Source organism: Chelon labrosus (genome assembly GCF_963514085.1).
Source record: "Chelon labrosus genome assembly, chromosome: 20".
Lineage (NCBI taxonomy): Eukaryota > Metazoa > Chordata > Actinopteri > Mugiliformes > Mugilidae > Chelon > Chelon labrosus.
In genome coordinates, this window is record NC_140353.1 from 13790919 (window position 1) to 13814746 (window position 23828).

General features: G+C 42.9%; 3 protein-coding genes across 3 annotated transcripts; 1 reads left to right on the plus strand and 2 right to left on the minus strand.

Annotated features, from left to right (window-relative positions):
- Positions 1-17: 17 nt before the first annotated feature.
- entpd5a (ectonucleoside triphosphate diphosphohydrolase 5a) lies at positions 18-8393 on the minus strand. The gene is made up of 13 exons (XM_084569310.1): positions 6392-8393; positions 5980-6059; positions 5545-5688; positions 5066-5141; positions 4535-4570; positions 4125-4213; positions 3951-4030; positions 3759-3820; positions 3546-3647; positions 2730-2873; positions 2559-2615; positions 1607-1722; positions 18-1458 (listed from the first exon to the last, which is right to left on the minus strand). Exons 1-13 carry the CDS (start codon positions 6843-6845, stop codon positions 1375-1377), a joined length of 1524 nt encoding a protein of 507 aa, XP_084425436.1. The 5' UTR covers positions 6846-8393; the 3' UTR covers positions 18-1374.
- Positions 8394-10942: 2549 nt separating this feature from the next.
- bbof1a (basal body orientation factor 1a) lies at positions 10943-17614 on the plus strand (the record flags this gene model as incomplete). Its single annotated transcript, XM_084568518.1, has 11 exons — positions 10943-10986; positions 11071-11323; positions 11415-11480; positions 13713-13793; positions 13895-13975; positions 14086-14165; positions 14861-15005; positions 15561-16051; positions 16249-16353; positions 17144-17215; positions 17409-17614. 11 exons carry the CDS (start codon positions 10943-10945, stop codon positions 17506-17508), a joined length of 1518 nt encoding a protein of 505 aa, XP_084424644.1. The 3' UTR covers positions 17509-17614.
- Positions 17615-17757: 143 nt separating this feature from the next.
- On the minus strand, positions 17758-23720 carry aldh6a1 (aldehyde dehydrogenase 6 family, member A1). The gene is made up of 12 exons (XM_084569309.1): positions 23581-23720; positions 23028-23072; positions 22861-22935; positions 22445-22606; positions 22183-22261; positions 21275-21577; positions 20680-20801; positions 20133-20322; positions 19471-19652; positions 19191-19370; positions 18202-18300; positions 17758-18103 (listed from the first exon to the last, which is right to left on the minus strand). The coding sequence occupies exons 1-12, from the start codon at positions 23626-23628 to the stop codon at positions 17999-18001; spliced, it is 1590 nt and encodes a 529-aa protein (XP_084425435.1). The 5' UTR covers positions 23629-23720; the 3' UTR covers positions 17758-17998.
- Between the last annotated feature and the right edge of the window lie 108 nt (positions 23721-23828).

The following is a 23828-nucleotide window of genomic DNA, read 5'->3' on the forward strand; positions in this document are numbered from 1 at the left end:
ATTAACATATACACAGCTCATTTGTAATGTTTTATTAAAACATACATGTATAGTATACACCTAGCTCACTGGATTTAATAAAAACAATTTACATGTTGTCAGGTTATTCATACTGATGAACACAGACATTTCTCAGCAATTGTGCGGCGTACAGTTTCTGTAATGTAAAAGCAGTTCCTGCCAAATAATTTCACTAAGTTTACATCATGTATATACAGCAGTAGTTATTGAATATGTTGAATACTGAGAAGACAGCATAGGCATGACTTAGAGAGCAGTTACACAAAGTATTAATATTAAAAGAGAATAGATAAAATACTCTTACACTTACATAGACTTTCAGTTATTTAAATATTTGTACAGTTCACAAGAAAAATGACATACAGAATTCAAAATGACTGACCAACAAATAAGGAAATTTTGTTTCTGGTTTACATTTTGCTATCTTTAATGGTTGTAGATGAAGCTGTTGGATGCATTGCCTTGAGTGTTTTTTTCTAGTGCTTGTCTAAAATACAGTTCAGACCAAAGCCCCCTGCAATTTAGCCATGCTCAATACAGTCTTTTTACACTCTAGACGAAACAAACAGTAATGGCTGCGCTTTAAAATACAGACATTAACCTCCAACATTTATTATGTTTGCAATGCACTCTGTGAGAGGCACCTCTCACAGAGTGATCTCTTTGCCCCCCTGAGCCTTGCTGAGTCCAACGCTATTGATGAATATGTACAACTCTGTAGATGGCATCAAAGCAACTGATTATGTCTTAGCTACAATACCTGCAGATAAAGTGTTACCGTGCAATGTTGAGGAAAAGAAGCTGTAGGGTTGTTTCCAATGAACTTGGTTAGGCCTTGGAATAAATTGACCAGGATCCTGTAAAATAATTCACTGCTAGGTAAAAAAAAAATGGATTTATAAGCAAAGACAACTATGGTTGCTATGTCAGCAACTCGTCCCTAAAATTACTCCACTGTTTTGCACAATGCACACCAGGACCACAGTCAGCACTAAAATATCCTGACTGGCTGAACTGCTTCTTAGCTACCCTCTACACGCATTAAGGTATAAAGAATCAAAAATGTAAACGTTTTACAAAAATAAAGCCCACCAATCATGAGCTCAACATACAGTAGAAATAGCTGGCCTTATAAAAATATAGTGATTTTTTTCTTTCAACAGTTCTCGAAGTGTTCGCAGGGTGCTGAGGTTGAAGAAGATGTTGGGAGGGGTGACGTAGTGGGTGAGGAAGCATGGTGGGCCCGGGTGTGTCTGTGAGGGGATGGGCCGATTGAGGGTGGATGGAGGAAGGGAAGCCCCACAGTGACAGACTGTCCCTCTCAGTGCCAGCTGCAGCGACAGCAAGCTGTACTTAGTGGATGTTGAGGTTTCTGAAGTAGTCAAAGGTGGCCCCCAGGGCCCAACTTGTCTCCACATTGTTCACCTTCTTGGCTAGCTGTAAAACCAAGCGAGAGGAAAATCTCCATCAAAATCACAAAGAAGCACTACTACATCTACTATAGATGTTAAAATAATGTCACTGCTGTTCATATTAAGACTCCCGCATGCACTGTCCACAGTGGTCCCCACTCTGATTCTCTTACCTGCAGCACGGTGCTGTCCTTGAAGCCGAAGCCCTCCTTTAGCAGGCAAGTGATATATGTCATATCCATGCAGAGGTAGGGGCTGATAGCACGGTATTTGGTCATTTTGTTGCACACTGCAAACACAAAAAAACACAGGTTTTAGACATGATATCATAGGACTCACATACAACTGACAAAAATGATCTGCTTTGTCATATAATTCAGTGCAATAGAAAAAAAGACACCTTTTCTAACTTCTGTGCTACAATGATTAAAACATGACTTTTCTGTTTTGCTTGATTGAATAACCAGGGAGGTGCGAAGAGCACAACTAAGGGTCAGCACCAGGTTGCAGGTGGGTGGTGGAGTTAAACATCCTAGTAGACCGTGTGTGTGTGTGTGTGTGTGTGTGTGTGTGTGTGTGTGTGTGTTTTGGTATGTGTCAGATCCCAGGTGGTGTGTGGCTGTCAGGTGCCCTCCTGCCTGGGCCAGCCAGACATCTTCAGCTCAGCTGCCAGCCCAGCTTGAGCAAGACTCGAGACCATGTGACAGTGTTCTCACAACACAAACAGCCTTACATAACACACCAACTCCTTCTTGCTACAAATGTGGTTCAACGCGGACAATACAACTGTCACAGCTGATAAGCATGGTGCATATCGCGTTAAACCCCCTCAAACATTTTAGTGCGATGTTAACGTGTATTTACTCTATAATCTGTGTCCACAACACATTTCAGCAAATAATCGGTTACATTTTACTGTTGTAATAAATTCTTTTTGACAGGATAAACTGTGCCAATTTGCTGCAATTGTGCCAAGTTTGGGGCACAAACAAGTTTTCGCTGTTTAGACCGTGACTGTTTCGCATTAAATTTCAGTGGTAAGAAGAGTTATGTATACATAACATGTAAGATTGATGGTTTAGCCTAGTTTATCCAACCCTAGTGAAGATGGCGTCTAACTTTTACCTTCTTTGGCTCTCTTCTTGAAGTCTCTGACTTCAACTGAACCACCTCTGCTGGGCTCTGTATAGAAGAAAACACACTTGTCATTTGAATTTCTTTTTTGTGCAAAAGATGATAATTAGCATGAAAGACAATGGCACTGGAAGGTGAACTAGTCGTTCTGTGCCCACTCACCGATGAGGCCAGATTCCACAGCTCTGTCGAAGTAGTAGGAGAACGCATAGAAGATGCTGCTGCCCTTCACTTCGTACGGCTGGTGAAATATCCCTTTGATGACTTTCCTCACCTCATAGTAGCACAGCTTATAGCCAGCATATCCTGAAGAAAGACAAAGTAGAAGGTGTAGTTTTTAAAATGTGGAGTAAACCTTAGTGAGCTGAAGTTGCATGGAGGCAGTGATGGATGGAATGCAGCAGGGAGAGCTTAGAGCCTCACTCTGAGGTCAGACAGCGGTTGAAGCTGGGGGCACACCAGATAATATACAAGGGAAGCCCCAGAAGGACAAGTTTCACACAGCCCCATGGGTATGGTTGGTTCAGTTGGGCCGGCAAAAACCATGTGCTGACAAGAGCGGCACTTAACACAGCCCTGTTGTGCTGTCTATTTTTACCACATAATTGTGAGCGGGCCAGATCAAGCTGCTCGTTACACAAAAAAATAACAACTCAGGGACAAGCCCAGCATCTTTTGGCTACTCGTCTGTGGTATGGGAGTGACTGCCTTATTTGTGAAGTTAACTGACAGTTTTCTTTTCATTTAAATACAAGGTTGACTCCAGTATAATTGTTCAAGAGGGACGGCAGAGTGAGAAAGGATGACAAAACATGAGTTTGGCGCCAAGGTTAAAGGAACTTTAGCCGATAAATGTTCTCATGTGTGACTGTAATATACTGTACTCTATTGTGTTCCAGTGTTGGGAAAGGAATGCACGGATTGTTGGATCCAAAACCCTGGGAAGGCAATCAAAACCTCAAAGTGCTTTTATCTTACCGTCTGGAATCCCGCTAACTTTATAGGTGCTTCCTCCAAAAGTCACTTCTTCTCTGAATTTTTTTGGGAGGCAGGAACTAGTGAAGATTTTCCAGTCCAGACCTGGGAAAACAAAAACAAGAAACCGTTTGCCATCTCCAAATGAATACATTTCTGAAAGAATGACAGAGAGAATAAATAGGAGGATGATAAAAAAGATACTGGATACTTTACCATCAGATCCTAGTGCTCCAACCGTTGCCAAGCGAGCCGCATAGAGTCCATTACCAAGGTAGCTTCATGATGATATATAATTATGGTTAGTATTTAGACAGACATTCGTGTTTTATTCTTCGTAACACTGAAGTTCTCATGAGAAAAATCTCAGCGACATATAGAGCAGAATCTTCTCATTGCGCTATTCACCTGTGTGTGTAGACTTGATATGTATGGTTGAACAGGTTGAAGCTGGCAGTGTAACTGGGTGGAGCAGACGAAATTGTTTTCTGTTGGATTAACAACAAATGGTTAGTCATCTACTTTTGGTTGATAATAATAATAATGTATTAACTGAACGACCAAATGAAATAGTTAATGCACCTTTGACTTTGGAAGGAATGTGATCTGTGTGGATCCTCCACCCAAATCCAGAATTCCCACTGTCCTCCTTGTGTTGGAGTACAAGTGACCTATGACGAACAAGCAGAAGGACGATAAGTTGTCTATCAATCCAATTTAATGATGCATGCTGACTGAATATAACTGTGCTGACCCTGAGGGAAAATACTTTTTATATGTGAATATTAAGCTAAAATGAATCTGATGGCACCGTATCGGTGTGAAAAACATGACGAAATATTTCCAGCCTGTTTGGGGCCAGTGATTCAAGCTCATAACCTCAGAATGGAGACAAGAGTCTTTCACTGCAGGGCTTCTGTGTACACTGGAGCCTCAGATATGAGCCTCCTGACCACTAACACCACCATAGCAAAACACGAGCAATGTCTTACCTGTGAGGAAGTTCACTGTGACCCAGGCAAGGACTCCTAAAACGGCACATGGGTGAAAATGTCTGTATTAGTCAAACAAAACAATCATGTTTCCCCATTCAAACACATTCAAGCAGACCGAATAAATTAAATTGAAGATGACAGCACTCCTTCATCAGACTGATATTAAAATAGCTCGTAGGACGGCAGACCAGCCCAGGTAATTACAGTTGTCTCAGATGCAAAGTTATTGCACTCATAAAGTGAGGATAACAAATAGCACATAACTCTGTGATGAAACATAACATAGTGAGGGTGTCTTAATGAGTGATGTGGAGGCCCATGGTAAATTAAAGGGCGTGGGGCTGCACTCACACTGGTGGATTTATTTGTGACAATGAGGTAGTAACAGAACACTTGTAAAAAGTATTACGAGAGCCGTACTGTTTGATACAATCTCAGTGAATGAGGCCGTAAAAGCACCTGGACCGACAAGTCGAAAAATTAAAGTGTACTATATTTAGAACAAATGGCAACAATAAAGTAACTTACCTTCATTTATCCCCTCCATGATTGAAACACTGTTTTCTGGCACATAGAAAGGAGACTCATCAAAGGCCTCTTTTACCTGTGGAATATAATACAACTTTAATATAACTATCTTTGGAGTATGTGTTAAACAAGACAATTCAAATTATTTTTAAATAATAAATATTTTTACTTTTGATAGTATTTATTCTACTGAGGCTCTTGAAAACAAACTGTGCACTCTGTTTTGGAGTGACAGATAACTGAACCGCCGGCATGGCTGGAACAGTAGCCTGGATAATACTTAAAATGACAAATATGGTTACTCCACACAACCCCACAACAGCTGTTCTTTGCAACATGATAGCCACCAAATGGGCAGACTTGCTGCCTTTTTTTTCAGTGACACTTGTAAGCACTTAGTGGTTTCTCATCCCGTTCCTTGGCGGGGCGGCTGGTGTTTGTGCCAAACTGTCTGAGGGCAGAGGGAAAACGTGCCTTACCTCCTTTAGAATAGCAATGGCCTTGTCTTTAGGCAGCATGCGCAGACCCGCTGTGGCCCTCAGGACCACTGGGGTCCTCCTCCACTCCTCCTCTGGCACTGTCTTCTTGGCAATCTTCAGTAACTGGCGGATGGTGTTGGCAGCCTGTAGAAGGGATGATAAATATACACGGCAGCACAATTAACATTTGTGGCCAATTAGGGAACAAAAATAAGGATAATTTATATTCTCGAGTCTTTCAAAACAAATAGAACAGACAAGAGTGGGCAGCAGTGACAGCATCAGCAGCAGGTATTTTTGTAATTATACAGTGTTTACATTACATGAACCCAGCCCAAAGAAAATCTCAGTGGTTTGGTGGTTTGCAGACAGTGAACAACTCCCTAATCTTGCAGATAATTATTAATAAGTGATGGCGTAAACAGGCACACATACCTCTTCAGGTTTGTCCTTATTTTCAGACAGTCCAGGTTTCACTGCATGGTACATTTCATTGTCCAAGACGGGCAGCTCAACTAAAAGAGAAGTGAGAGATCAGATTATGTGATGGAATAGAAAGGCAGTGTAATTGCATGGGTTTGAGGGTCAGGATATTTAGACTGTAGCACTTCACCCACATCCACATTCAGTTTTAAAAAGTCTGCTTCCTACACAGCTGAGTCACACGGGCAAATTAAAAGTCCACCCAGCTACTTTTAGAAGTTGCCTTGCCCATGCACATGCACGCTGCCGGTGCAGCAGCAGCACAGTGAATGACCGAACAGCAAAGTGAGTGGGAGACAGCAGCATGTGCAAAGATGGAGCGAGAGAGAGAGAGAGAGAGAGAGAGCGGGAGAGAGAGTCTTACCGGGGTCTTTCTGGATGAACTTAAAGATGTGGATTCTGGTGCCGGTGCTCCCAGCGTCAAACATGACCCCATAGAAAACACGGCTCCCGTTGGATGGAGGAGACGCTTCAAATACGGCGTGGTCTGCCTCAAGTGGGCTGTAACGATCAGGTGCAGGATGCACGACTTCGGGAACCGGGTGGAAAGCCTCCGGAATGGGGTGGATGACTTCAGGCACCGGGTGGAAGACCTCGGGGATCTCGGGGTAGGTCGGCACGCCGGACTGCGAGCCTTCAGGCACCGGGTTGGAGACATCAGGGAGGAGGTTTTCTGTGTTGGCGGAGTGCTCCCGGTAGCGGTAGTAGTGGGGGATGTAGCGGTGGTGCCGGTAGTAAGTCGCCTCCGCTAAGAGGCTCCCAGCCAGGAGCCACGCGTAGAGAGTGAGGAGCTGACTCGGCGTGGCCATTGTTTTCATAGCCGGAGAGATAAGACAGCTGGACGAGAAGAAGAAGAAGTGTAAAGAAGCCTTCGTGGATGCTGGAGCAAAAGGCTGACAGGGGCCCTGAAGATGGAGAGAGACCGAGAGGCAGAGTGGATGCGATGCACACTCAGGACTGTCCGGTCATCTGTTTACAGTATATAAAGACATAAGGGCTTGGCATGGGGCCACACTGAGAGGAGCCTTCCACCAATCCTGTGGAGGTCCATCCCAACTCCATCAAGAGCCCCCCCTCTCCTCCCCCTCCCGTGAGTTGAGCTGTCGACGGACTACCTGCCTACCAACAGCATTTTCTTTCTTCTTTTTTTTTTCTCTCTTTTTAAGGATAATTATTTTTGGCTATGTTTTTCCCCTCCTCATCTTAACTGGTTATTCTGGAGCCAAAAAATCCCCCATACGAAAGGAGAAAGGGGTTTTTAAAGAAGTCAAAATGAATGGCTCACGCTGAAGAAAAAAAAGAAACTCAGAAGAAATGGTCTTAAAATACTTTTTATGGGACTTGTATTGTAACTTGACTCAGAGATTCCTTCACCCTGCAAACTCGTTGGATTTTCACGAGTTCATGAGTGCTCAGATTTTGCTACTGCCTAAATTAGGAGTGATGTAAGTTTCTGTTAAGCTGTTAAAAGGTCCATCTGCAGAGTCTCTACATGAATTACTGCAGTTTGTAAAAGTTAAATAGCCCATTACAAATGTTCGCGCTCAGATCATCCTGTAAGTATATGAAATACCTTATTGGAGGAGACAATAAATGACTCTAAAAGAAATCATTTATGTCAGACTGAAAATTGTTGTAGATAGACTACATTGTTTAATTGCATATCTCAACCTCTACTAAATCATGTTCAGTAGCTGGAATGAATCATGCATGCGGGAAAAAAAATCTTCCAACTTTTTCTTCATAATCCTACAATAATCACCACATTAGATCCACTGCAGCTGTTTCACCAACCGTAAAAAATGCAAATGTGACCTGCACTCCAGCTGGCATAAAAGTTGAAAGAATGTTAGCAATCATCTCACTCCCACTCATCCCAGTGTTAACCACAGGCTTTCCAAGGGAAAAATATTTGGGCTGCAAGGCACGATTCACAAGAGAATGCATGAAAAGCATGAGTAGCTGTTTCACGACTTTAGGTGGGTTGCTGGCATCCTAAGCCATGATGTAGTCTATCGGTTAATGCTTTCTCATGTAATGTTTCGTGGGTTACGGTGCAGGGATGCAGAGGCATCAGGGATATCCCACAGCAGTGGAGCACAGAGGCCAAGCAGCTCAGCGACCTTACATGAACTGAGATTTGTAGTGGGCTGTGATATTTTTCACCCACTTTGTATCAACAGAGATCTGAAAAAGAAGGCGCTGGTAGTTTAGCAATTGAGCATCCCTTTAGAACTGACCCTGTCTCAACCTCTTGTTTCAACTCTTGCAGCGACTGAGGCAGAAACCGAGCTGTGGGCCAGCCCAGCCAGGAGGGTAAGGGGAGGGCAGAGGTCCTGTCCATGGGCACAAGAAAGTGCAGGAAGTCCAAAGAGAGGACAATGTGGGGAGGGTGGGGCTTGGCATCAGTGTTCACCCATCATGCCATTCCACTCCCAGGACACTCAACTGTGCAAAGCACTGTTCCAACACTGTAATTTGGACTAAAAATATTGAACTTTCTTTCCTCCTTCCTTTTTTCTAAATACTGTGGTTACTTTTTTCAATCCTGTGGCTCACCAGAATGGTCGTTCGCCCCTATCAAAGCGTACATGTGCAGGACCTCTCACTGCCTCGCGCCCATAGATGTCTTGGTTGGATGTTAACACTGTGATACGTGATTAATAAAACTTGAATTAAAACATGTGCTACTGAAAAATGAAACAAGTTGCGTTTTATCTGTCTTACAAATTACACACGAAAACCTTCGCTAGATATGTTAAGACACATACTGCTGTTAATGTTGTAAATAATGTGCAGAACATCTGGGCAGCTCTAATCCAACTTAGAATATTTGGTGCCTCTTCCATGAATCACAGAATAATTTAGATTTCCACACACACCACAATTTAGGTTGCCACAGTGAAATGATGCAATAGGAATTTTCCTCTGAGTAACTGCACAACAGGAATCTTAGAAATGTTGAATTTTCATATTCAATGCTGAAAAATCTACAGTGGATTGCCAAATCATGTTAATGTAAGATGACATTCAAAAGCGCACTAAATCTTGTGTGTGGCGCCTGTCTGTGGCATGACACAGCACATTACAAACACACAATGTTAAACGAGAGGTAGTTTCAATTCAAGGTTTGGTATTTTGTTTCAAGTTAACTGAAACCGTAAAGCATGAGAAGGGACCCCAGCTTTGTAATCTACACTGTGCAATATATCATTAATATGCTGCAATGTTACCCTCAGGAATGCCATGTTTGTGGGTGTCCTACCCCAAAAAGTCCATTGAAGAGACCCAAACCTTGTCATTACAATTCCAATGATAATGACAGCTTTGAAAAGCTCAGGGTTATTTCAGTTTTCTCTCTTCACTGTCATAGTAATTACCTTTAAATTTAGTCTTCAAACTCTGTTCATGATGCCAGAGCAGAGAGCGACCCTATATGATTCGGTTTACAGTAGCTACACCCAGTACATTTGCGATATCTGCATTTTCGTTTGATGTATAATCTGCAGTGGACACTGAGGCTCCTGCCTGCAGAAGGCTGAACAAGATGATGGCGAGAATTCAGTGGTTTTGAGCTTGAATTATGACCTGCGCTAACTTTACATTGTTTCTTCTGGATGAGCTCCTTCGAAGATGTAAGCCAACTGCATTCACGTTGATCTTAGCGGTTTTCCCATAACTCCAGCAGAAAACAACTGCGGGGATGGCCGTGAAAAACACATAGTTCTTTTCAGGACAACACGGGCAATACTGCTGACAGGAGCTAAACGTATCTCATGTCATCATGTGGGAGGAGATCATGTGCAAACAGATCCTGTTTGATAGAGCCCAACATGAAAAGGCTGTAATTACAAGACAAGTGACAAATACAGCCATTCTGTGTTAGTCCAAAGGCTGTTCAGCACAACATACATCTGCACTCTACTCTATCCCACAGCGATTGATTTATCGATTTACAGACTGAATATTTTGCAGGAGAAAGTCATAAGATTTTTTTTGAGGGGAAGAAGACATAAAACTCAAAAATGCAAGAGAAAAAAAATGTAGATTCTGGTTTCAGTCTTTCAAACATCTGTCAGATGTATTACTTTAAAAAGATCAAAGTAATTAGTTCTTGCATCTTGTGTCCTTTTTTATAGGAATGGCTTCATAACAAAAAAAGAGGACATTTTTGACATATTTTAATTTGTTTTTCTATAATGCATGTACATGTGTAATATAGACATTAAACCGCTTTAGTTGTATGGCAATAACTTACATGTGCTGGTTCACTGGCAGCATTTTGATGGTGCCTGAATAAAAGCCAGATAACAAACACTCACGTACCAGTTCATAAGGTGGGCAAGTGAAAACAAATGCAATCTAATATAATCACCCTGCACTAAAGGCTCGCTTCATGAAGGTTATAACATTCAGCTTTTGTGTAAAATAACTGAGACAGCTGTTGATTCAACCTTGTTTTCATCAGGCCATGGTTTGTAGTATTATTGAACTGTATTGTTTTGTTTTTCCCTAGTTGTGTCCTTTCTATTATTTTGACAACCCCATGTTAGTCATAGAAATAACAGAAATACAAACAAGCTACATCTTGTCCAAAATGAAAACCTCCAAAATGATCATACAGTTGAGTTACCACCTTTCTGACAATGTTTCAACATAAACTGAACATTATAATAGTCATGATTGGGGTTTTTAGTCAGGCCTTTGTCAGAGTAGGATCGCTTACACCAGTGTACCTAATATTCTGACGTGTTGTTGCTACGGCGTCTCCATGACAACAACCTAAACAAGCATTCGCAGCAGGTTACCGGCGCTTGCTAACAGTAAAATACAAATTATCTGGGTCACTTCTTCTTCTTCTTCTTCTTGTAGCTGCACCGGTTAGTTTTTAACGCTTTAGTAAAAAGCAGCAGTGATGCCGACGACGAAAGCCTCCAAAGTAAAGAGGGTGAAAGGCGGGTAAGTGTGCGTTTAGTTTAGCTGCTGCGCCGACTGACGTTCAAACTGAAACTAGAATTTTTTATTTATTTATTTTTATGACAGGAAAGGAAAGAAAGATGGCAAACACGAGTTAAAAGCGGACAAGGAGTCGGACGTGGAGAAGGCCAAGGCCAACGCTGCTCTCTTGGAGGTGAGGCTACAGGTCAGCCAACAGTCGCTCGCGGAGTATCGCGAGGCCTGTCACAAGCTGGCACGCGCCAACGAGCAGCTCACCAATCAGCTGTACCGCGCGGAGAAGGACGCCATCGATGTAACGGGCCACTGGCAGAGGCAGCTTGCAGCCAAAGAGGAAAAGGTCAGAAAGAAAGGTGTTTTTTTTTTTTAGCTGTAAATGAAACAACGCGTGAGTGAGGTTTAAGCCAACTGTCTGTCACTGCTCCTAACAGATCCGCATGCTGGAGAACAGCCTCCAAAGTCAAGAGGCCCTCGCACGTGAAGAGAAGAACAAACTGGTGAGTTCATTTAAAACGCAAGCCACAAGAAAAGGAGATTTATTTTAGAGCTTTTTTTTTTTTAGAGCTTACTCGAGCTAGCATGGCCCTATAGCAGAGTACGGCATGGCTGTGATTTACTGTAAGCATCTTAGCATTTCAAAAATGTGCTGCGCTGTGCCTTCACAGCTGTCCTCATGTGTGCAATTATGCTGCCATTTATTATGTAAGAAAACAACAACCAAACAAAGCAGCCATAAAATAAAATAAAATAAACCCCTCACATTCCGAGTTACATGGTCTAATGTTATTTTAATCCATGTCAGTGGCCACATTGGAAAAAAAGAAAGCACAATTTAAAAGTGCTTGTTTGGGAAAAGGCAGTAACACGGCTGGTCTTGATGTGTTAACCATACTTTACTTGTCACACAAGTACCCCTAGTCTTTAACGCCATTTTAAGTTAAATAACATACACCAAAGGATCTTATTTTGTCTCCTATCCTTCGTGACCTCCAGCTTAAGATCAAGCCTTCAAATTTACATGACAAATTCAAGCAGCTTTACAAGGCAAAAATAAGGTTTCTTTTGCTAGCAGCTGTTTTCCATCTCCCGGCTCTTACTTCACGATGGTAAAATCGAGTCCAATAAGCTTCCGAGGACGAAAAAAAAGAGGCCTGGTCTGGACCAACTTGAAACAACCCTGTTTGAGACATGTATGCAACTGTCACATGATGTCTAGTGAGGGGAAAGCGTACTGCGGCTGAGTCCAATGATGTGACTTCAAGACACGGGCCTACCGTTCACAGCTATTTTCCCACTGCTAGGTGATGACGTGGTTCTTAAAAATGGGAATGTGAATGGCTTTTATGGAGTTCAGTTTAATAAACAAATATGCATACGTACATACACCAATCAGCAACTTTGAAACCACCGACAGGAGAAGTAAATAACATCGACTATCTTGTGACAATACAGTGTTCTGCTGGGAAAATTTGGACCTGGCATTCATGTGGATGCTACTGAGACATACCACATAAGACCCACCTAAGCCAGACCAGGCACTCCCACCTCATAGCAATGACACTCCTTGATGGCAGCAGCCATCCCCTGCAGGATGCAGCCTGACACACACAGAGTGTGTGTGTCAAAAAGGCACAAGGGAGACCTACACAACATTAGGAAGGTGGTCATAATGTTATGCCTGATCGGTGTAGATCCAAATATAAACTGCTACGGAGCCTTATGAGCAAAAGACAGCTGCAGTAATGACTTTTAACTTTGATAGACCATTTGCTGGAGTAAAAATTACAGATGATGCAAACCAACATGTGTAAGGACTGGTGCACTTTTGCAGATGTATGCAGAGTTATCTGGAGGATAACGATTAGGCCTAGAGTTGTAATCAGATGGTTGATAACCTCTCATTTAGTCGTCATGTACATGTTTGTGGGTGTGTGTTATTCTAGTATCTCATGACTTTGGTCACTTTGTCACATTTCCCTCTGACTGGCTTCTCCACAGTAGCATCTTGAGGTATTTAGTGCGACTGATCTGTGCTCAAACTGGTTTACAAAATAGTATTGCCATATGGCTTAAAACTCGTCTTTCTCAGCTTTTACAACCTTTGCAGCAACTCCAGAATATACGAGTGGATGCATTAATCAGTTTGTCAGCAACCACTTTAGTAGTGCAGAGGCAGTTTTAGAGTCTATTTGGGCCTTAGGCAAAGATGTCCTCTCTAGACTTGGACACGGGCAACAGACTGGACACACTGATCTGCTAGCTAATTTGACTAATGTTAACCATAGCGATAGACTGGCAACCTGTCCAGGGTGTACCCCGCCCTCTCGCCCGATGACAGCTGGGATAGGCTCCAGCCCCTCCCGTCGCAGGACAAGCGTTTACAGAAGATGAATGAATGAATGAATGACCGTCAATGAAAGAACAAACTAAACAATGTGATGCTACTGGAACTCTCCCCATAGTTAAGGCTAGACCAGCAGCATTCAGTTAGCTATTTAGTATTATTAATAATCATCATTATTTGCTGCACTAACCACTGCCTTGCTTTTTTCTCCTCTTCTTTTTCTTTCTTTCTTTTTTCACTCCTAGTGGGATAACTTTTAATTTTCAATGGGAACTGTCAGACGTAACTGCTTTAAAGACAATGCACAACATGTAACATGTAACTGTCTCATACTGAAAACTCCCCCCCCCCCCATTAACATTATGTTCTATTAAATTCTCTAAAGGCCAGTGACTTCAACATGCTCCACGATGGAATGAAGAAAATGAAAGAGATGGAAGCACAAATGGAGCAGGAACTCAATGCCGTGAGGAAACGCACATATATGGGGGGAAAAAAAGGATCAAATGTTTTCAGTTTTGAGGATGTTAAAATGCCAGCATGAACCATGGCCTTTTCATTTTGCAGTTTAGAGAAGGCATGGACATTGCTGAGAAGGAGCGCAGGGAAAACCTGAACAATATGGAGGATAAATTCTTCAAAGAAAAGGTATCGAGTCTGAAAGGACCACCTCTCCTCCGTCCTTGTCTACATGGCACTAGGCGGATTTAATAATAAAAAGGTGTGATAGAAATGTAAAGGTTTTGTAAATGTCGCAGGAAGGCTTGGGGAGGGAAATGATGGAGCAATACAATCTGATGATAGCCAAGGTGAAGAAGGACCACCATGAAGCCCTTATGTGAGTGTCTCCACTTTTACTTAACAATCAATTTTTATTCTTTAAGCTGCACTGTCATGCAGAATGAAGAGTTATATATCTATCTCTATATATATATATATATGTGTATACACATACACACACACACACTGTATTTAAGTAGAGCTAATGTTACTTTCTTGACCGCACTGGTTCATGACAGTGTAAATCACCTAAGCCAATGATCACAGCCTTAGACCATCCTGGAACCTGGAGGCAGAGAGGGGGTAGAAAAGTGTGTGTGTGGAAAGATCATAGTTTATTCATTTTGAGGCCATAGGATGTATACTCTGCCTCTGCTATATTTAGGTAAATTTTTTTTGCAGCTCATAAAACATCAACATTGATACTGGTGTGGTCCTACTTACTGAATTAATTCTGAACACACATGGGTCACCTTTAAAAGTACACCAGTCCAGATAATCCTGTTCAAGAGCCACAAAAACCAACAGCAAAAAGGAGTGAAATGCTCTTTACATTGAAAGCCTTTACCACCTTGACTAATAAACAGTCTTAAAATATTTCATAATGCATTTGTCTTACTCTATTTGGGACACCGATAAAAATAAAATGTGTACAAATTCTGTCGAGCACACTATTAAGATTCATACAGTTGTGTTCGTAGTCTGACACAAATTTCTCAGTGGCTATTTTGTTTGTACTGTAAACCTATTTAGGCAGCTGGAAGGTGACTTGCGTTCTGCGTACAAGGAGCGTGATCGTCTCAACGAAGCACTGAGATACCACAAAAAGGAGGCAGAGGACCTGCTGAAGCTGACACATTCGCTGACCAGGGAAAACACCTCTCTGGCACTGGACAAGGTATGTACGAACCGTAGGACAGCAAACACCAGTGTAACTATTGGGCACCAGTTGTCCTTGGAATGGAAACCATTCATCTCCATGAAGTAATTTCAAATCATTTGCAGTTAGGAAACACTTGTCAGATCTGTGCAGAATATATTTCAGGTGGTTTTTCCCTCGTGTTGTTTACTTGAGCTGACCCTGTGTATTTTACTTGTGGTCCTTCTATCCCCCCCATCTCCTGACTACTATCCAGCCTCTCAGTGGTCAGTGGTTGTGGTGAGTTTCCACTGGTGTCTGGGTTCAACTACAGTGGCTTATCCTCTGCAGTTTTCTGGCGCTGGTTCTTTAAGACAAATAAATAATGGGCACATTAATCTTACCTCTAATGATGACAGCAAGTCAAGAGAGTAAATCTGCTGTGTTGAAGCTCCGACCACTCACTCAGCAGCACAGGCTGGAACACAAATCCTTATCTGTTCTAGCTTACATTGGCATGAAAGTGAAAGGATTTTCCAAACTTAGCTGTGTGTCATCCATCTTACTATTTATGTTCTATTCCTGCTTATACAGGACATGTTAGAGGCGATGGTTAAGAAGAATTCAGCTCATATGGAGGCCCAGAAAGTGAAGCTGACTGAGCTGAAGGCCATGGTAGCAGCCCTGGAGCACACCCTAGAGCTAAAGGGCAGGGAACTTGAGCGACGGGAGGAGAGGGAGAAGGTGAACCTGATCAGCATCCAGGCCGGCCAGGTAGAGTTGGAGAAACTGGAGAAGGTCATCGCCATGCGACAGAAGGAATTGGGGCAGGTCAAGCAGCTTGCGAGCGCCATTGTAGAGAAGCGCACGGAGCTGGAGGACTTCTTCCACGAAGCGCTTGCTCATGTGAAGCAGGAGATTGTGGCCAGCAGGCTCCAGTACAAAAAGGAAGCACTACAGGGTTATCGTTGGCGGTTTAGAGAAGCCACAGCAGGAAAGATAAAGTTCCCACCCATCCGCACCTTCCATAAAGGTCCCCACAGTACCAACTCTGTCTATTCAGACATGGAGGCAGCCGTGACATGGTACGCCCACTTCCCTTCTCATCCTTGTACCACTATGTATTCCTTTGTGATATTTTTAATTCATGTTCCTGAGCTCCAAGTAACTCGCAGCTTATTATGCAGTGGTCAGCAAAACTCTTCTTGGTTTATCTCAATTCAACAAGTACATTTGCAGTACAAAGGTTAATTTTGTATTTTTCATCTGCTTCTTTTTAAAGGACTCATCCCCCAGACAGCAAAGTCCAAATCTCAGATCTCACTTGGGAGCAAAAGGAACAAGTGCTCAGGCTTCTCTTTGCTAAAATGAATGGACAGACGGAGAGGTAACGGAACATCCCAATCATTTATTTGTGTTTGACTTCGCTGAAGTCCTGTCGGTTGCTTGTTCTTCACTTATTGACTTCATCGCAGATAATACTTTAAAATCCATTTGTTAGCCCCTAAAGTTAACTGAAGCCTGTGCATCAATTAAGTCAGAAAGAAGAAAGTGCAGTGACACCATGCAGTAGTTCAGGCTGAACCTCCGCTGACTCCTCCCTCTTTTTAATGTTTTAAACAGCCATTTCTCAGCAGAAGAGGATACCATAAAACATCAGTTAGGCTTCAACCAATTTTCTTTTCCATCCAGCTGCTTAAAAAGAATGAAGAAAGAGTCTGGGCACAATAGTAAAAATAGGCCCAGCCACAGAGTCGTGTGCTTGGAAACAAACATCTGGTCACGTCGATTTGCTTTCAGCCTATTGGCCCCTCTTCACGTGCACCAGCCGTTTATTTTGTTCTTTGAACGCTTGTGGTCAGAAAGCAGCTGGTAACATGATTTTCAGAGAGGAGTGTGCAGGGGATCTGGACATATGGGGGTAAGGCAGGCAAGAGGAGAAGTATATTCATGTTAGCAGTGGTCTGGCACCTAGTCCTGCAGAATAACACAGAACATTTGGCAGCTGCAGATAGACGCTTTTGCAGCCTCCAAATCCATGTGCATTGTGTTGACCCAGTGTAACCTCTTCTCAAGACAAGTCTGCAGGCCTGAGTGAAAAGACACCAATGTGCTAAAACATGGCTTTTCACTGCAATGTTCTGTATTTAACTGCAGCTCTGAATTTTTCCTGATAGGAAAGTTGGCCAACATTTGTCTTTGTCTGCTTCCCCTGAGAAGAGGAGCCCAACTGACAGCAGTGCTGCAGGGTAAGACACTTGAGGAATGTGCGAGAGAATAAAAGTTGTACCTCGTCCTTGCAATTAAGAAGCCCGTGCAGATTTATTGGTCCCACATTCCATGTTTAGCAGAAAAAGCAGCGGCTGTGAGAATGTGAGTGCCAACATGTGATTTATCAAGGCGCTTGCATTTTAGCGTTGCATAATGATGACTGTCTTCCAGAATTAAAGAGGAGCTCACCCCGGCAACTATCAGCACCCAGGCGCCTGAGTCCATTCTGCCCTCAGATGCAAACAGTCTGCCGGATATGCACATCACGTGACCTTTGTGAGGCCTCTACATTTCACGTTGCACTGTGGATCATTTGCCTTGGCTTTGTTTGCTTCCCAAAGAGTGTCAATCATAAGTATAGTAGAATGCCTAGAGGTTTGTTTGTGCATATTTAAAATATATTATCATGCATGTAGGATTTGTGTGAAGATTGTTGAGCCTCAATACAAAACTCCTTTCACCTTTGACCAACGTGCTTATACCAAAAATACACCCCAGGGATTATACACACACTACGTGGTACGTACTAAAGAGTTTTAATACTGGTGTTAAATTTAACAATGCTTCATCTGTACAGAGCCTTATCACTGTTAAAATCTTGGCAATAGAGGATGTGTGGATTTGCACACAATCTTTATAAACACACACATCTAATACAAAGTCTTCCAGTAGGGTAGAGTAATATTCTTTCATAACTTTATGAAATATTCACACTGAACATAGAAGTCTGTTTTGTATATGGAAGAAGGGCGTCTTCTGTTTTAGCGTCCCATCGTAGGCATGGTGACTGCAGGACTTTTCAAGGTGGCGTCTTCAGCCTTCCACTGTGAGGTCACCGTTTTGATCTGTGTGTAGAACTGGATGCCCTGGAGGAGAAGAACGATTAAAAACATGTACATCAAACCTCCGCTCTGTACTTTTCTTATAGGTAAGTAACAATCAGACATATTTATTTGATTCTTACTTGCTTCCCGTAGAAGTTCATGTCCCCTCTAAAGGATCCTCTCGATCCAGTGAAGGAGAACATTGGCAGTGGGACAGGGATGGGGACATTGACTCCAACCTGCAGAAAACAAGTATTGCCCCTTTCATTTCCATAAGTGTAAGCTTTGTAACACAATTCCCTGGGATTCTAAATTGCTAGGATGAGTAAGATGCAGCAGATGAGAGATGTGGTGCATCCATGCCGTTTAAAAAACAAACTTACATGATGGCACTAAACAAAGCTAAACCAGTAGCTTACATTTGATGTTTTGAAAGCTTACTACACAATTATGAAAGGGAAGAAAAGCCAAATAAAACTTTGTTATGAAGGCAACAGAGGCAAGTTGCGTTTGGTTTAAAATGTCTGAAACAGCTGGAGTAAGTTTTGGACACACTAAGGCCTTTTGGCGAAGGTGCACAGGGACGGGGAAAAAAAAAAAAAGTGAAAAGTAGATGTTTGTTGCATGGAGGTTTGGACGGGAGTACAGCACATGGCCTGCGCAGCATTCCCCGACATGTGAACAGCAAACACAGGGCATAACTAGGCTCCACAGGCAAACAAACAGGGCGAAGGCTGGCCATATTTATGCTCGACTGTCGAACAGGACGCTAGGAATCCCTTTTGAGTTTTAATCTTAAGATTTCCCCTCCCTGAATATTACCCGGAAAAATGTATTTATGTCCCCCTGTTTTCATTCAACAGACACATATTTGCTGTAGCTATTTGTAGTCTTGATGGGTGGGGAAGTGGAGGGAAGGGGGCTGCTGAAGGTGTGTATTTAGGGTCGGGAGCAAACAAGGGTATGCTTGACATGGAAAATAATTGTTTTTTTTTTTTTAAAGTGCGTGAAGGTGAACAGAAATATGATGTGCTCCGTGCTTGAGAAGCCGTGCAGACATGACGCAGGGATGTGAATGCCTCCTTTCTCCCAAAACAGAGGAACACATTTGGAGGCTGAAGCCACTCACCTGGCCCACATCCACCTCGTGAGTGTATTTGCGCGCAGTGGCGCCATTTGTGGTGAAGATCGCTGTGCCGTTGCCATAGGGATTCCTATTGACCAAACTGATGGCATCATCCAGAGTGTCTGCCTCGAGAACAACCAGCACAGGCCCGAAGATCTCCTCAGTGTAGCACTTCATGTTAGGCTGTTAAGAGCACAAAAGAAATCACTATTACTGCAAGCAGAAGCTTTTTATTATACAAGTGAAAATGAGATATAATATATTTAGATATGAAACCACATACTGCGACATCGCTGATGATGGTGGGTCCCACAAAGTTACCGTTCTCGTAACCCTTGACCTTGACGTTTCGGCCATCCAGGAGCAGCTTTGCTCCCTCATCCACACCGCTTTGGATCAGGCTGCAGACTCTGTTCTTGGCCTGGGGAGAGATCAGAGGCCCCACATCTGCCCCAGGCTGGTCGCCTAGTAGGGCCCCCAAAACAACCAGCTATAACGTTACATGTTACAACACATTAAGGGAACTGACATTCAGATACGTCTTGTACCACAAGCATGCAAAAGCCAGGACGAGGGGCACAGTGGGGCACTCCCTTCAAAATGGATACTTGCGGGTTTCCTGTGTAGAACACAAATTAAACTCCATATCACTCTAAACCGGGAGATATTCTCCATTTTACTTCACATCGACTCCCTTGCTCCGACGATTTGATGCTCAAAACCGCCATTTAGGCCTGGCCCGCAGATCTGCCCACAAATTTGCAGCATGGCTGACTCAACAATCCCTCTATCCCAGCTGACTCCAGAGAGAAGTTAGAACGCGGCATAAGGCGAGAGGTGAGGTTAGAGCGGCATGGGTGGCCCCGAGATGACTAAACCAACGGCCCTTTGGGGGAAGAGGCTCAGGAGAGACGGAGGTGAAGGGTGGGGTGACGGGTGTGGTACCTGCATTCACGCGCAGCGCCTTGGCACGTTCCACCAGCTCCGGCAGCCAGCTCCGCGCCTCGCCCACCAGGACGGCTGTAGACAGAGCCATGCAACGCTGACCCGCAGCCCCAAACGCAGCGCCCACAAGCTGGTTCAGAGTATTCTCCTTGTTGGCATCAGGCATCACCACACCATGGTTCTTGGCTCCCTACAGTATACAAGAAGTGGTTAACCTTGTAACGTTTGATCTCAACATTACAGCCACTGACTGGTTAGTTACAAGTAAGAACATAACATCAGGGAATGACAAACAAATCACCTGCAAATGATACACAGTAAACTTGTTCCACATTTTACATGACCAAGAGGATTTATGGACTCAACTCATATAAACAGAAAACTTCTAATTCACAATTCTGAGCAGTGATGCACAGCTGCACTATGGTTTCTCTGATCTGTACATTTGCCAGTTAGAAGGATGTGTTGACCAATGCTGCCACCTTCTGGACATAAGCAGCAAAGCCTCAGACTGCAAACTTGTGTTTCATTATCATTTGACACTCACCATGTTGGACTGGACCCGCTTGCCATTTTTAGAACCCCTCTCATAAATATACTCTCCAGCTTGATTTGAGCCAACAAAGCTGATTGCCCTGATGGCTGGATGGTCACAGATGAAATTCACAGCTGTGGCGAAAAGACAGTCATGAACTTCTGATCTCATAATCTTCTTTAAAAGTCTTTTAATCAACCACAATAATCAATAATCACTAATATGCCCAATACCTGGTATGGTACGACAGAATATTAATTAACAGTTATCTAAATTCTTATTTTGTCAAATGATATCATTGCTGTTAGTGATTTAGAGAATACCTACACATTGTAATTACCATAGATTGCATCGATTGCAACAGAAGTTATTTAAGCTTAGATTTTGAAATGCTGAGATATGCTTGCTCTTTTACATTTGTACAATACTGAATCAATTAACTCCACCACCACCCCAAAGAAAATAAAAAGCTTGATTGAGTCGAAGCTAAAAGTGACAGATGTCATGTTTAGTGTGTCTCTAACTCCCAAACCATTTTTTCTTAAAATTTGACTTGAAGTGCTCTCAGCCTTATCTGGATATTTTTTGAGCAGAGACCAACTCTTACCATCATGCTGGCCGTGGATGATGTTGAGCGTTCCGTCCGGAGCGCCGGCATCCTGCAGCATCTTAGCCAACAGCATGGTACACGTCGGCACACGCTCCGAAGGCTTCAGCAGGTATGTGTTGCCGCACACCATGCCCATAGGGAACATCCACAGAGGGATCATGGCGGGGAAATTGAAGGGGGCGATGCCAGCGCACACCCCGAGGGGCAGGCGGAAGGTGTAAGTGTCCATGTCTTTGGTGATGGAGGGCAGGGTTTCGCCGAGCATCAGAGAGGTGATGCTGCAGGCGTGCTCCACGACCTCTGCAGAGGAGAGGTGTGAACACAACACATCATGCAACATGAGTTCAGGATGAGGATACTTTGCTTTGAGACAAATACCAAATATGCTGACTTCATGCAAGTCACTTTCTCTTTAATTTAACTTGACTGTGTTCAGAATTTGTTATGACGACAACATTCGTAACAATAATTCATTATTTAAAGACAAACGTCCAGATTATCTTATTGACTAATTCAGGTGGAAAGAGAAAGTCATAGATTGTAATTTGTGTTTGAAAGACAGAACTATTGGGTAAAAGTTGTATTTATTTATTTTTTTCCAGGACAACAACCTTTTCACTCATACAAATTCCTAAATGATCATAAATAATTTCTTGCCTGTTAAGTAATCAACTACTATAAGTAAAACAAGATGTGGTGTTTAACTCTGTGGTGATTGGGTTGAAGTAATGCGTTACTCAACAGGTCCATTGAGTGATCTTCATTTCTTTTGGTTCTCCCACGTACAGCCTTACTATAATTCATTAACAGTTGTTCCAACCTCAAAGTAATAGCCTACATAACAATGCAAACATTCACCCTCTGTAAAAATTATCTATGTAAATGTGTGATTCAAATGAACTTACGCAATCCTCTGAACACATCCCCCTCTGCATCTGCAAGGGTCTTTCCCTGCTCCACCGTGATGGACTTGGCGAGTTCTTTCTGAAACACAAGAGGATGTTTACGTCAGCCCTTCTGCTTTAGCTCAAGATTTTATTTAATCTCTAAACTGATGTGGTAAGTTTTAAGGCTAATGAACTCAAATGTGACATGGTGTTCAGCATTAACAGTTCAGCATTTTTTCAGTTTTGAGCACACCTTACAGTTTGTGACCCTTTGACTTACGATATTGTCCTTGATAAGCTGCTGATAGCGCAGGAAGATCTGCTGCCGAGTCAAGATAGAGGTCTCGGACCAGGAGTGAAAGGCTTTGGAGCACGAGTCTACAGCAGCCAACATCTCCTGCTGGGTGGCTTTGGGCACACGGTAAATGACCTCGTTGGTAGCCTGCAAATAGAGGGGAAAAAGGCATAAAGGCAAAAGATTATGATAATGTGACTGTTATTTCTTGATTCACTTTCACTTTAGATGTGTTAGTCCAACACAAAGGATCCACTCAAACTTCCACATTTGTAGTTTTACCAACAGAGAAAGACATACATCATATAACATGTAACTAGTTAAGCTACTCCAAATAGTTTTGCTGCAGTGAGGATTAGGACAAACATAGCCCACTGGTCCAGGCCAGGTGAAAGACTTACAGGATTGTGAACGTCCAGCCATTCTGACGTTTTGGATTCGACAAACTTCCCATCAATGAACAGTTTGGTAGTGGGCTGTGAATGGAGATATTACATCATGTCTGCGGGTTAATCATCGTTGAATGACACGCCAGACTGACAATTCAGGGTGCAAGGTTTCCACTCACCACTGAGGAGGAGGAGTAGCACATACGGCCGACTTTAAGGGGGACCTGCGGGGAGTCAGATCATCAAATTCATATTCATAGCGTCCAGTTTGGTTTACACACTCTGTGAAACATTAAGTGCAGACAACCAGCTGCTTCCAGTTGCAACCTGCTGGCCCTCAAGATTAATGAGCAACTACAAAGTGTGGAGTAATGAGAAGGGGACAAAGTCAAGCAGAGTGGAGTGGACTGACAGAATGAATGCAGTGCAGCCAGTTTTTGCACAATGAGACTTTTGCAGTGTTTGTAGAATTAGTTGACTAAACTGCTTCAAGTTATACAGTAAATCAGTTTATAAATAGTGGCACATTATCAAGAAAGCTACAGTCACAAGGACATTACAGTTCCTCTGAATATATTTGAAGAGAGGAAACGTGTGGATTTAACTCTGTTCATGTGAAATAATCCAGTTTGCAAAGCAACTCTGCAGCACATGACACTGGCATTTTGTAAACAATGGGAATGACCTCCTGCGCCATTTGCAACTGAGGGAGTTTAAAACCTTAAATCTTACCTTTGTCCTAAGGGCTGATCTTAATGCTGTTGACGCCATGATGGACATTTAATGTTGACTTGACCAGGTACGCAGGTAGCCCTGTGGCCAGCAGAAGACAACAGTCAGCCAGGGAATTTCACTTTCTACCTCAGGAGATGTATTTGCCTGTGGGCGGGACTTGACGAGAACAGAGGCTTGCTATTGGCTACACGTTCGCACTCCCATAAATACGGCGTCAAGATTCTTTTTTGGACGCACGTCCTGTC